The 13,206-nt window shown below is 47.6% G+C and overlaps 5 protein-coding genes across 5 annotated transcripts; 2 read left to right on the top strand and 3 right to left on the bottom strand.

Moving 5' to 3' along the window:
- Positions 1-2,766: 2,766 nt before the first annotated feature.
- On the top strand, positions 2,767-3,179 carry RhiXN_01244 (uncharacterized protein; the record flags this gene model as incomplete). The annotated part of the gene is made up of 2 exons (XM_043321063.1): positions 2,767-2,851; positions 2,902-3,179. The coding sequence occupies 2 exons, from the start codon at positions 2,767-2,769 to the stop codon at positions 3,177-3,179; spliced, it is 363 nt and encodes a 120-aa protein (XP_043186886.1).
- Positions 3,180-4,009: 830 nt separating this feature from the next.
- On the bottom strand, positions 4,010-4,867 carry RhiXN_01243 (uncharacterized protein; the record flags this gene model as incomplete). The annotated part of the gene is made up of 3 exons (XM_043321062.1): positions 4,010-4,289; positions 4,347-4,633; positions 4,685-4,867. The coding sequence occupies 3 exons, from the start codon at positions 4,865-4,867 to the stop codon at positions 4,010-4,012; spliced, it is 750 nt and encodes a 249-aa protein (XP_043186885.1).
- Positions 4,868-4,926: 59 nt separating this feature from the next.
- RhiXN_01242 (Reverse transcriptase from mobile element jockey protein) lies at positions 4,927-5,277 on the top strand (the record flags this gene model as incomplete). Its single annotated transcript, XM_043321061.1, has 1 exon — positions 4,927-5,277. One exon carries the CDS (start codon positions 4,927-4,929, stop codon positions 5,275-5,277), a length of 351 nt encoding a protein of 116 aa, XP_043186884.1.
- Positions 5,278-6,505: 1,228 nt separating this feature from the next.
- Positions 6,506-9,583, bottom strand: RhiXN_01241 (ubiquitin carboxyl-terminal hydrolase; the record flags this gene model as incomplete). Its single annotated transcript, XM_043321060.1, has 7 exons — positions 6,506-6,949; positions 7,000-7,948; positions 8,009-8,044; positions 8,099-8,433; positions 8,510-8,858; positions 9,190-9,290; positions 9,410-9,583. The coding sequence occupies 7 exons, from the start codon at positions 9,581-9,583 to the stop codon at positions 6,506-6,508; spliced, it is 2,388 nt and encodes a 795-aa protein (XP_043186883.1).
- Positions 9,584-10,696: 1,113 nt separating this feature from the next.
- Positions 10,697-11,212, bottom strand: RhiXN_01240 (uncharacterized protein; the record flags this gene model as incomplete). The annotated part of the gene is made up of 2 exons (XM_043321059.1): positions 10,697-10,930; positions 11,171-11,212. The coding sequence occupies 2 exons, from the start codon at positions 11,210-11,212 to the stop codon at positions 10,697-10,699; spliced, it is 276 nt and encodes a 91-aa protein (XP_043186882.1).
- Positions 11,213-13,206: the final 1,994 nt, after the last annotated feature.

Here is a 13,206-nt window from a genome sequence, read left to right as displayed (position 1 = left end):
AGGGTGGATTGAAACACTATCACTCAATCACAACAATCCTTACAGTATTGTTGCACTATACTCAATGTTGAACTCAACAACTGTGACAGTCAAGGGGCACAGGGTTGCAGTAAATACACTAATAGGTTACCCTGTGTCTGTTGGGACTGGCCTATGGTCTTAGTGCGCCAAATAACCTCCTATGCTATTTACAGTGAGTCAATCACTAAAGTAAATGTGCAGATAAGCTGTTAAAGGCTTGTGTGTATATGTCAATATATAAGAGTGGATAAATGGATGCATTAGAAGCGTCTTCACAGGGTCCTTTTATACCCTGAGAAGGCACACAAACAAGTATATACATGATTGATACCAAGAGGGGGTACAGGAGGTACATGTGGCAACTGAAACACTTGAGGGAGCCAATACTTTGGTACATAGTAAACAAACAACAGATCCTAATATTTGCCCCAAGGCAATGTTTGCCCCAAGGCAGTATTTACCTGTGTGGGTCCTTAGATGTCCCAAGGCTAAGTGTTTCATCCTTGGAGTAAACAGTCCCAAAGGTAGGATACTGCTGCATTGGGTACTTACAGTAAATGGGGCCTAACTCTGCCAAATGTTGTCTGTTTTGGGTGTTTGACCCAGCGTTCTGGAGCGCACAAACAGGCGCACCTAAGCGCAAGCAATTTGGCAGTGTGGGATGCCCGGGTGATGGAGAAATAGTGTTGCATATGAGCCAAGTTGAGCCAAGCCAAGCCAACTTGCTTGTGCTAGAGTAAGCAGGCTTGTGGTTACTTGGTGTGATGATTAAGCAATTTGTGCCCTGGCTTGTGTGATGGGTCTGTTCTGTTGGGTTATACATATATTCAGCTTGGTTTGGTACGGTGCATGCACAATACATAAAATGATAATGAGGCTTAAGTTAGTATGTACATGGAATCAATAACTTCTGGCTATTCTTCATCCTTGCAAGTCATGCTCTCAAACAGATGAGAGACAAGATTGAGACCATTGGGCTTGATCTCAATCCCAGTCTCTGTAACACCGTCCAGACGGTTTCTGCAGCGCCAACGTAACGTGTGCTTCAAAACTTGCAGATATTTGACGTTCAAAGCAGAGAGGCAAGTTCTCTGAGCAGTTACGGTCAACTTGATTGACAAGAATACTTGTTCAGACAATACAGACAAGGCTTGCACAAGGAGGACGTTCATTGCAATCTGGTACAGTATTGGGTATGTATACTGATGATTCTGCCAATAAATAATAAACTCAACTCCCCCTCTTATTTTTATAAGTTCTTGCCACCATTTTAATTCAAAATACATAATATATTGAGCTCAGTGAAACTTGGCAGAAACTCAGCAAAAATGCAATGCAAAGGTACTTTGCACCTCATCCCAATTGCCTTCCAGCCTATCATACTATTGCAACGTGCTTAATTCAACAATCCCAACCATTCCCCAAATTCAATCCTTGGAGACAAAGCAAAAAAAAATGGCGCATTTATTCCTTTCCTTAGCTATATCCGCACTCAAACAAACTCATACAACTACACCCATTGGCAAGTATTTGCTCATGCCAATACTGTCCATCTATGGTATACATCAGGTAAGCAAAAGACCAAGTCAGACCTGTTGAAATATCTTGTAAATACTAGATTCTTCTAGTATGTTCTATGCGCAGTAATCAAGTCAGTAAGTACAAGTCATTCAGTGCGCAGTCATATGCGCAGCAATTTACCATATGACTCAGTAGGTTTCTTGGGATATATAAAGGCCCGCACACAAGCCCTCTATCCTAACCCCTCTATCTCTACTTCTCTTTTACTGTCTTTACTTTTGTATACAATTTAGTTTAGTTTAGTAATACATTTATATATACATCTATATACATAAGATTTCAACAAGACCCTCAATCATCACACGGTTGCCCTGAATTGACCCAACCTGATCCCAGCTTGTGAACCTTATTTTGCAAGGCAAGCCAAGTGCAAATTGCCCACCCTTGGCCTCAGATGCAACACTATGGAGAAAAGGCGCATTTAGTGCGTTGGCGCTTAAGGGCTGATTAAGCGCTGGAGCACTTGCCTATGCAACAGGGGGGGACCCTGAATATTTCTGTGTGTAGCCACAAGATATAATCTTGAATAATAAATACTACAAACAAGAGAAATATTACTTGTTACTGTTTATCTACTCAGCTAAATTTATATATGCTTAAATGAGTGAGAAAACAGCATATATGCAAAAGGCATTGCATATTGAGGGTATTCCTGAGGTTTGTAGGTTTTGTAAAGGTCACTATTGGATAGAGGGACCTTGAAAACCTTAGTTTGCATCTTTATCTCACTTGTTTACTGTAAGATTACTAGTGTAATTAATAAAATAAGTACAGATTATTGAAGAAATGTCATATCCATAACAGACAGCATGGTGACACAGTGGTGCCAGGACCAGCGTACTGGGTATGCCGCTTCCCAAAGCAAAGGCACTTACATAGTTACAAAGCTCCAGTCCAGGAGGGGCATACTAAGTACGCTGTGGGAGTAGCAATGTGTGAGCATGGTGGGCTGGGCATACCAAGTATGCTATACACATACAAGCTGGCTGGTGGTGGGAGTGATCTTAGTCAGGCAGTGAATCCTAACCAAAGAGAATGAACTGGGAAAGTTGGTCACTCACCAGTCCATCCTAGGTCCATCCTAGGGCTCATCCTAGTATCCTAGGATCCTAGGATGGTTAGGAGACAAATCCTAGGTGGGCTTAAAAACCTTACTCCAATGCTATGCAGCCTGTCAAAGAGCAAGGGCTTCTGCCCTCACAGATTGCTGAGTTTTGTGCTGACACCCCACTGCCAAGGAACCCAACCAGTCAGACCAAACCCTGAACAAGCAAGTTGCTTATACGCAGCAGATTTGAGAGCTGGGGTTGGACAAGGAGTTTGATGAGGGGCTGGGCAAAGAGAGTGGCAAGGGGCTTATACAGGAGGTAGACAAGGAAATGGCGGACTTGTGGACGCAGGAATGGGTTGACAACAAGGAATGGGAACAGGTCCAAGAGGATGACAAAGGAATGGAAGGTGGCAAGAGTGGAGATGAGGAGAACAATGCAGCACTCACCGCAGAGGAGCCAGTTGAGTACAACAACGATGGACAGATTAGTGCACGGTCAAAGGGCAAGGGCCCGGCCACCCACTAGGCGTATTAACTCAAGATTGTCACCCGTCATGCCCTCTCACAACCCCGGCTCCAGACCAGCATGTACACAATGACTCAATTCATTGACTTTCCCTTTCCCTTTTCTTGCTCTTTTTGCTCTTAGCTCTTTGGTGTTCTGTTGACTTGTTGCCTCCTCCCAATCATACACGCAAAACCCGTTCCGTCTAATTTGTCTTGTTTTCTCCATGGTTAGGTATACTGCTCAGCCCCATATCCATATTGTTCTTCCTCATCCCCATGTGCGTTATTGCCTGTGCCTTGACTTGCCTCAACCCCCACCCCGCCGTTTCTACTTTATATCATGTACTATTATCTTACGTGGTGTCATTTTGCGTGTCGTTTTGTGCCGCATCGTGTCGTTTTGTGTTGGATTGTGTCGTGCCGTGTAGCGTCGGGTTGTATTGGGTTATACTTGTGATGTATGCTTGTGTTGCGCAAGCCTCTGTGAGAACTGAAACAATAAATTACTGTATTAGCTGTATTACACTGTGTGCGTGAATGAGATCAATCGCCAATTATAGTTTAAAAGCAAGCGTACACATGTAGCTAACCAACAAACAACGCCGCAAAGACCACTCAATCGTGAGAAGAGTATCAAACTCGTGAGTAAACACGAGTGGATCGAGTGGATCATGAGACTGGTATCAAACTCGTGAGTAACCACGAGTGGATCGAGTAGATTGCAAGGCTCTACATCAACTCGTGACACCGCACGATGTGACATAGGAACTTACGACACTGACGGACTGGGGGGGGGCCTCCTCGCAGCGCTCCGGTCCTCATGAGTGCCCTGGAGGCCTCCGGATAAATTCATGCCCCCGTAGAGCAGAGACTAGAGACCATTCCGTAGTACACTTGTTGCTGAACCGCCGCCAAATCAGATTTTTTATATTCAGTGACCCAATGAACGAGCTCCAGACTCTCGACCATGTCCGTCGTGCAAGTCAGACCAGCTCGGACAGGGGTTGGTATTACTCGGAAGCTACCCAAATTGTGGGGGGTAGGGTTGAACAGAAATAATACTGAGTCAACGGTCGAGTCGGCTATGTGGACAATATTTGTGTTAGGTAGTTTGACTGTGCACTCCGAGCTATTAAGGAGATAGTTTGGTGACATGATTTGCCCCTCCAATAAATGATCACATTACCGAAAGCAGAATCCATCCTTCATTCCGAGCTCTGTACACCAGACATGAGTCGCCAGACGATCCAGCGGCTGACAGAAGTCGGATTCGCTATGGATATTCCTATGACATACATAAGTGAACAACACTTCATGACGATCCTGAACGTATAAGATGTGTTGAAGCGCGTGAACCAAGTCTTTCGAAGTAGACTCATCCTGTGGCTCGCTGCTCGTAGCTGGGCGTGTTACGTTCAAGACACCAAGTTTTCCAGGGTAGATCAACTCAAAGGTTTGATAGTAGTGGCTATTCTGACATTTAGGTTTAATAGCGGGAAAAGCGCAACAGTAGAGAGCATTCACTGGGTCAAAGATCCAAGCGGGGAGCCGCAGGCTTTCATCGACCATATCTCCGATCGGCTTCGGCAGTGTCCGACGAATATTCGGATCAGCTCGAACCTCATCAAGCCATGTGTTGAACCTTTCTGGTGTCTTACATACAGAAGACGCAGTGGTGAAAACGGTGAGGGTCGCCTTTGTCGACATGAAGTGAATAAAAATTCGTCTCCATCATGTGAGGGCACAACGGAGTCGAAGGCAATGAAATGGCAGACCGACTGGCTAACGAAGGAGCTAGAGCTGTTCCGACCCCCATCTTCAATCGCACCGTTACATGGGCGAGAGAACAGGCAACCCTGAAGACCGCACGCTCATGGAAGAAAATATGGCACGAACACTCTGAGTCCAGAGTCAACTCGAAGTACTACATCCCCCGCCCACCTGCTCTCAAACTACACCCGATCTTCAACTCCAGCAACTTGGACAGGGACCTCGAGTGCCGCCTCGTCCAATACCTAACAGGACATGGACACTACGGCGAATACCACGCCCAATTCAACCATAACGTCGATCCCAGATGCGCCTGCGGGGAGTCGGACGAGACCATATTCCATTAAACCACCTCCTGTCCCGCTACAGCGGGACACAGGGGGATACTTAGTGAGTTTTCCACCAACATTAACGATCCCACACTGTTTGGCTCCCTTGCAGGTCTCGAAGCAGTAGCAAAGTTCATTGCCAGAACGGGCATAGGCCGAAGACGAGGAGGCCCGCAGGCAACCGCTCAAACTATGTAGTATATACGCCCTTACGGCCGCCACACCATTCCCGCCCTTACGGCCACTACCCTGAGTTAGGCCTTAAGCCACATGTATGTCGCCGCGCGACGATTTCCTCTTTCTCTGACCGTGCTACTCTCGTGTTTGTTCTCCTTTTGGTTCTGCTGATGTGTTTTCCTCTTGTAGCTTTTACGGTTCGGTCGTGTTTGTGAGCGGTTTGCCTAGTTCGCATGTAGCTCCCGTATTGCCCATATATGGACGTGTATCAAAAAAAAAAATCTCCATCATGTGACTTACTCGATTCCTCTACGAGGCCCCGAAAATCTCGGGAACGCTTGGAGATGCTCGTGGAGTGTTTTCAAGTGCTCGCCGACCAATCCGGGTCCGTCGGGTCCTAAAGAGGAGGTTCCCAAAACTGGAACACTCCAGAGTGCTCCAGGGTTTTTGGAGCCCCGTAGAGTCCACCCTCACATCTACCCTCAATGCTCCTACGGCGATAGTGCCCAAACCCCCATTCACTGTCTTCGTAACTGCTCAATAATGAACGAATTTATAGAGACCCTCACCAAAGTTACACCACATTATTGCAACGAACACGAATAGGCCGTACGTGTGAAAGAGCTTAAGATCACTGTCAATAAGTTTATGAGGGATACTAACTACTGGGTTATGTCGTGGCCCTTTGTTCCCTACGTCATGAGGCTCATAGATGATCAATAATGCCTCCTTGAATGTCTCGTTGTACATACTAAACCGCTCAATAGAAAAGTTACATTCAACATTTAAGTGGTTTGCAAACACTGGCATATATCTAGTGGCGTATGGGTTCTAATATTACTATAATTGCCCGCCGTCACAGGTTGACTCAGGCTTATTGTCTTTTCCCGAAAGTAGGTCTGGGCACCACGCCAACTCTACTCAGAACATTTTCAATGCAAATTTGCAACGCTTACTATAGCTTTCAACTTCCCACTCGGTATGCATGTCATGTTTATATGGAAAAAGATCATTCAAATTAAATATATTATGTATGTAAAAAATATGGCACCAAAATCTATCTGGGTGTCTATAACTCTTTCTTCTCCGTGGTCGTGGTGGTCGTAACCTCGACCGCGACCCCCCCTAGCCTCTCTACACCATCTTGGTCTTTCTCTTCAAGTGAATCGTACTCGGCCCCAGCGGAGCCGGTGGTCACTGGTGATGGCGTGGTGAAGGTGGGGTCGTCGTCGGAGCCGCCAGGGTTGGATCTGTATGACCCTGGGAGATCATAGGAAGCCTGAGACTCGGGTAGGTCGTAAGCAGATGGAGGAACGAGAACATCAAGGTCTGAGAGTTCGAACGGTGGGGGATCCGCTTCGTCTGGTACGCGCACGACAGACTGCCCTCCCATGTCAATAGACTTTTGGGAGTCAGGTTCCTGATTCGAGTCAACTCGTGCACGAACCTTCTTGATCACAGCCTTGGAATCTGACGAGCGTCTTCGGTAGAACAACAAATATGCGTTAGCATTCTAGGCTGAGCGTAAGAACACTTTGATCCAATTGGGGGTGAGGGACTTACGACCGAGTCTTCAGCGCTCGACTTGCTGACATAACTGTCGTCAAAGTGGTACCATTCGCCATCGGACAAGTTCTTCGCATATGCCCGATAGTGACCTCCACCAAGACCGCCCATATGTTCATCAACCGCAAACAAGTCATATACGCATTCATCCGATTGACCGCTCTCTCCAACTCGTGAACTCAGATCAAGTCCAGAGATCGGGAACTCAACGAGAGCATCGATCTTGTCTCGCATGGCTCGGGCATTGGAGAAACGTTTGAGGTGGACGACAAGTATATCGGGTACGGACCAGAGCTCGAATCTCTTGGTTGCTTGCTGATGCTTTTTGCACCTAGGACAATACCAGAGGTCTTCCTCGCCAAGTTGCTCTTCCTTCGTGAGTTCGTCGAGACAATCTTCGAGATCGATAGAACGCCTGCCTGAACGAGATTTGATTTGTGCATCCCGCGCCGCCTGGACTTCTGGGTGTATAAACTCCTCCCACTCGTCGAAAAGCGAAGACTCGGAGCCAAAGAAATGTGTCTGCATTGGCGATGACCACTGGCATACAAGAGCGTCAGTGGGCTTGACCAGCGGCGTGGGTTGAGACAGCTTCTCGACAATTACTGCGCTGCCATCCTCGCTCTCGGGGTCAGATAGAGTTGGGTCCGGTTTTGCCGCCTGCTCACGCGTATTCCAGTCGACCCATCGAACGGAAGAAGCATTCATATTGAACCCTGTTTCGATCCCAGTCGCTGTTACCGAGTTAAATAGTCGTAGCTCGAATAATTCGGTTTGCGGACCGATCACCTCGAAGTCCTCTTGCCCTTGCGGGTCAGCAGGAGGTGCGAGTTTTCCGTCATCCTGAGCGGGCTCCGTAGACGCTTCCTCCTTGGCCACGATTTCCTGGGCAGGTTGCATCTCCACATCTCGAACCACCTCGACCTTCATCTCGTCGGCTTCTGGCCTGATCTCCGTCACAGCTTCGTCCGCCTCGTCCGCCTCGGGAGGTATTTATTCAACCAACTCCCCTTCACCATCTTCGTCCTCGCTAAGGAACAACCTAGGGCCACGATATTTCCACAAATTGCTCTTATTCTTTGTCCATCTTTCGCACCGTTCAACCACAGCTCGGTAGATCTCCTCGCGCGAACTGGCTTCAGCAGGGGTGAGTAACACAAAGAACGGTACGCCAAACGCTGTACTGCGTTGAGCCTCGGAGATGTGGAATATAGGTAGAAGGGATGGGGCGTTCGGGTCGGTTTTGGGAGGTGGTTTCGGTTTGGCGCCAAACGTAAAGGAGGACGTCTGAGGAGGAGGTTTGGCGATAGATTTCACGGGAACGGGAAGTTCATATACGACTAGGGTATCTTTCTCGGCGAGTTCGGTCAAATTCATATAGTCGTCGTAAAACTTGTAGAACTTATGCGACCATACTTCCGCCGCAAGGAGCTACGAACGAGTGAGCAAAACAAAAACTGGGCCTTGGGCCGGCGCGTGATGAATAAAGACGCGAATATATGCATACATGATAAGGGGAAAGGAGATGCGCGTACGATCCAGACCGGTAGACGCATGGGGTGGGAGCCGGAGAGGCGGTACGCCGAACCGGGGTGCCACCGGGGCCGAGCCACCGAGCGAGCTGGGTGGGCGGCCGAACCGGATCGTATGCGTGTAGAGAAGGCGCGGGCGGGTGGGAACAGATAAAGAGAAAGAGGGGAAAGATGGACTGGAAAAGCTCTGCAGCGAGCACGTTGTGCTCGCCGAACGTAGAATGAAAGAGGCAGAGTGAGCGGTGTAAGCGCCGAGAGCAGGGTGCAACAAACAAGACACAAATATGAGGTGCTATTACAGTAGTAAAGGCGACACGCAACGGCCTGGTCGGCCCAGTATAAGTTTTGCGTCCTTCACAAGCTCCGTCGCAAAACTGCACCTAATCAGTAATTATGCCAAAGCAAAAATTTATTGAATAAGAAAAGTGCTCAGTTGAATAAACATAAACCGAGTTCGCGGGTAAATGATTGCAACAGATCAAAATAGCCGAGTGGGCAGATGGCACCGCCAGGGTGGCGTGCATGGTCCAGCGTACGCGAAATCATGCGCTAGGCGCGTGAATCTTTGATTAGATAACACGCAGGAGATAGAGCCCTGCTCCGGAGGTGATAGAATCTAATGATAAAAAGGGTCGATTTGACGCATACAGCGTACGGATGGCCGAGGCGGAAAGGAAATGCGATATACGAGTCAGAGAGGCGCTTGGAAAGCGAGGTGTGATAGGGCAGCTTCGAGGGCGGGTAAAGAATTCGCAACTGTACCATTGGATGAACGCATAAAGAAACAAATCTGAGCCGGGAAAGAGGTATCCACGGCACAGATTGAGGCAGAAGAGGAACGCAGCTCGGGCGGGAAAAAGACCAGGAGTACTCACATTTTCCGCCTCGACCCCGAACCATTTGGCGAACAGCTTCTTCAGATATCCATAGCTCGAGTCCTTCGGAACCTCGATTTCGACAGCCAGCGTACGTTTTCTCGTATCCCAAGGAACCCAGTGAATGATGTGCCGCCATGTTTTCGTGACAGGCAGAGGAAGTGTAAGATACATAAAGGGATCGAATGCGATTGAGATCTGTACGAGGAATGCAACGAGTACTTTCAACCGAGACATGCACGAGTCATTGTCTGGCCTGATGCAAGAACAAACCACGCGAGGTAAAAGGGTTAAACTCACTTTGCTACATTTGGAGCATACAAGCGTGCTCTTGTACATACCCTGAAAGAGATCAACGATTATGCTATCGTTTCGCTTCTTGTGCCCTTCCCAGGTCTCCTTTGCAACCGCCTTTTGGTCACCACCTTCCTCTGGCTATTCGGGTTTCTCGAGGTATGGGTTCTTGAGCACTCGATTCAAGTCTGCAATCCGTCCAACAAGAACCCGAGAAACTGTCGGGTATCATGCTGTTGATAGCCTGAAAACGCAGGAGCGAATTTTCCCAAGGTATGTTTGAACTCTCTTGGCGCATACGAGTTTGTGGAGTTGCCCCACCTATAGCTCTTTGTCGCAGGCTCGGCGGATGAGTTGGGGGATGGATATAGGTGGTGGATAAGGGCGCCAAAGACGTTAGTGATCTGACCCTGCATGTCGAGAGGGTTATCGTAGTTCAGCCCTTGTTTATAAAGACCGGAAAGGAAGTATTCCTCGAGTTCGGGAATATGGGTCAGGTACTGGAGCGTGGAATTCATAAAACAAGTATTGCCGCTAGAATGAACAAAAAGTACAAAGAGAAAGGAAGTCGGCATGATGCCGGTTTTTGAAACGGGGGGGTGAAATTGCCAAGAGTAATGCTGAGCAATAATCTCGCAAAAACGCATATTAAACAACGGATTGGAGAATGGATAAATGGATGAAGTAAAGCTCGTAACGTATGAGGACGAATAGAATGAAAATATGAGATGGGATATCCATCGTATATCAGGGGCAATGCGAACGTATGGGAACTTAAATTAGGGTGGAGACTCGAAACAATCGGATAAACAACCCGGTACTCACAGATTTTGTAAACCCGTGGTCCCTCGCCGTACCGCTGGGGCCGGGCTTTGCCTCTAAACGTGCTCGTTAGCGTAATTTTCAGAGTCGACATGGCGCTCGGGTGGTGACCACCTTGCTCTTGTTCGCATCATGAGATGCTTGAAGTTTGCTAAAATATTCTGAACCTTTTCAAAAGAGTGGACCAGGTTCAGGTGCATCGTCAGGGGCTATCTCATCATTAGAAGTAGGATCGGAGAGGGTAGCGACACTCTTGGCTTCAAGAGTCCAGACTCCGGGTTGGCACTGGGTTTCAACGGCGAGGACGTCTGAGATCTTGATAAAGTTGGAGATGCGAATCTTTGAGTCTGAGGGTATAAGGAGTAGGGACCCTCGGACGGTATCAGTGGGACGAATACCGTTGTGCTGGTGAGTACACTAATTAAGGTACGTTTAACCACTGACCCTGAGTCAAGAACGTTGCTTGTGTTGGCTCAGAAACTCTAGGTGGGTGAGGGAAAATGAATTGCCCGAGCTGTGACCAAATAACTGCCACCCTGCTTGCGAACGATTGTAAGAGACAGTGGTGCTGGGCTGCAACAATTTCTCAGCTGCCAAGCAGGCGTGAAGTTGATCAGTGGCTATGCTTTTCACTCTGGCGCTTACCCATGTTGGTTGCCAATGGCTTAGTCTTTGTAGTCTCTTCATTTTTTTCGTGCAACAAGGTCTTGCAAATCAATACTCTGATTGATTCCAAACACAAAACTTACTTGGAAGGCTCATGTCTGCTCCAAGTATGGAATCTGAGCATACATCTTTGTCCCAATTCTGACGTCCGTTTTGCTCGACTAGCTGGGTCTAGCAGCACCCCTCACGTTGTTCGCGTCAGTACATCAACAAGAACAGATAGGCAATCCAAGGCCCCTCTTCTTAGAGGTGAAATAAATGGTAACATAGTTCACGGCATGGACTTTCAACTGTTTATTCGTGAAGTGTGCAAATTTCCCAACAGTCATTATCAGGCAATCAAAGAAGGCCTAGATTGCAATGCCTTTGAATCAGCTGGTTGGTGGGGCCCAATCATGGACAGAATTAAAGACGTCCCTCTTGGTAATGAAGCTGCACTTTACGCACCGTTAATTGATCTCTACGACTCGATCAGCACACAAATTGGTCCTCTGTTTGACCTCCAAAGCAAAACCAACCTTGCATTTAGGGATACTTTGCAAAAATACCTACTTGATTCACCTGCTTTTTGTAAGCCAGATATTACTGGTGTGTCTGGAACGATGCCCAATGGAACGCCTAGCTGGAAGGACGTACTGGTTTGTTGGGAGGTGAAGCACAGCAACAAGCGTGGGGCTCATGACCAACTTGGAGAGCCGCCAAGGAAAAGGGTGAGTATTATAATCCCATGAAATGCAAGTACTCACCCGTAGATCAGTCAAAGCCGTTGCAAAGTGCTAGCCAATCCAGGCAATCAAACAGCAAAGTTGCTGGATCAACGCCAGGTAGAGACAGTGACAATCCATTGGAACAACTACTAAGCTATTGCCTGGAAACAATCAGCGCTCAGCCCCATCGCCGTCATACTATTGGAGTTTTGCTCTCCAAGTGGCGACTACAGCTGGTTTTTCATTTGAGAAGCTTTATTGTAGTCAGTCAAGCTTTTGATATCCGCTCCGACCCAGTCAAGTTGACGGTTGCATTTGCGGCTTTGTGGACAACAGATTTGAAGGCCCTTGGATTTGATTTGCACTTTATTGACAATTCAGGGAATGTCACCATTTGCCCCCAGGAATGTCTTGTCATGATTGGGGACCAAGAGTATACAATCAATAAAGCCCTGTTTTGGGCTCAATCTCTTCTTGGACGCGGAACGTGCACACTTTGGGCGGTGGGTTAGGGTTAGGTTAATCAGAGAAACTAGGCTGCTAGGTAGGCTGGGTCCCAGCCTGGGTCCCAAACTGAGCCAGGCTACCCATGGTAAAACCTCTTAGGCTTGAGTGTATGCATGGAGATCACACCTCTGAACACTAGTCAGTATTTGAATGAAAACATGCAAGCTAACACCTGTAGTGCATGCTTTGTATGCACAGCAAGCACAACACTTGACATCTGAAAAGAGAGTATGCACAGTGTGATACTTATCATGCGTACAAAGTACGCACAGAGAGTGCAACACTTGTGATTTGTCAGTATTTATACTGGCACGCACATAGCACCACACACCATGCATACAAAGTACGCACAGAGAGTGCAACGGTGGTGATTTGTCAGCATCTGCACCACCACGCACATAGTGCCACATGCTATGCGTACTTTGTACGCACAGAGAGTGCAACACTTGTGATTTGTCAGTATTTTATACTGGCACGCACATAGCACCGCACACCATGCATACAAAGTACGCACAGAGAGTGCAACAGTGGTGATTTGTCAGCATCTGCACCATCACGCACATAGTGCCACACGCTATGCGTACTTTGTACGCACAGAGAGTGCAACACTTGTGATTTGTCAGTATTTTATACTGGCACGCACATAGCACCGCACACCATGCGTACAAAGTACGCACAGAGAGTGCAACACTGATGATTTGTCAGCATCTGCTTAGTTTAGGTTAGCTTAGGTTAGGTTAGGTTAGGTTAGGTTAGGTTAGGTTAGGTTAGGTTAGGTTAGGTAGGTTAGGTTAGGTTAGG

The sequence above is a fragment of the Rhizoctonia solani genome, chromosome 16 (genome assembly GCF_016906535.1).
Source record: "Rhizoctonia solani chromosome 16, complete sequence".
In the NCBI taxonomy this organism is placed as follows: domain Eukaryota; kingdom Fungi; phylum Basidiomycota; class Agaricomycetes; order Cantharellales; family Ceratobasidiaceae; genus Rhizoctonia; species Rhizoctonia solani.
This window is presented reverse-complemented; position numbering and strand designations above follow the sequence as displayed.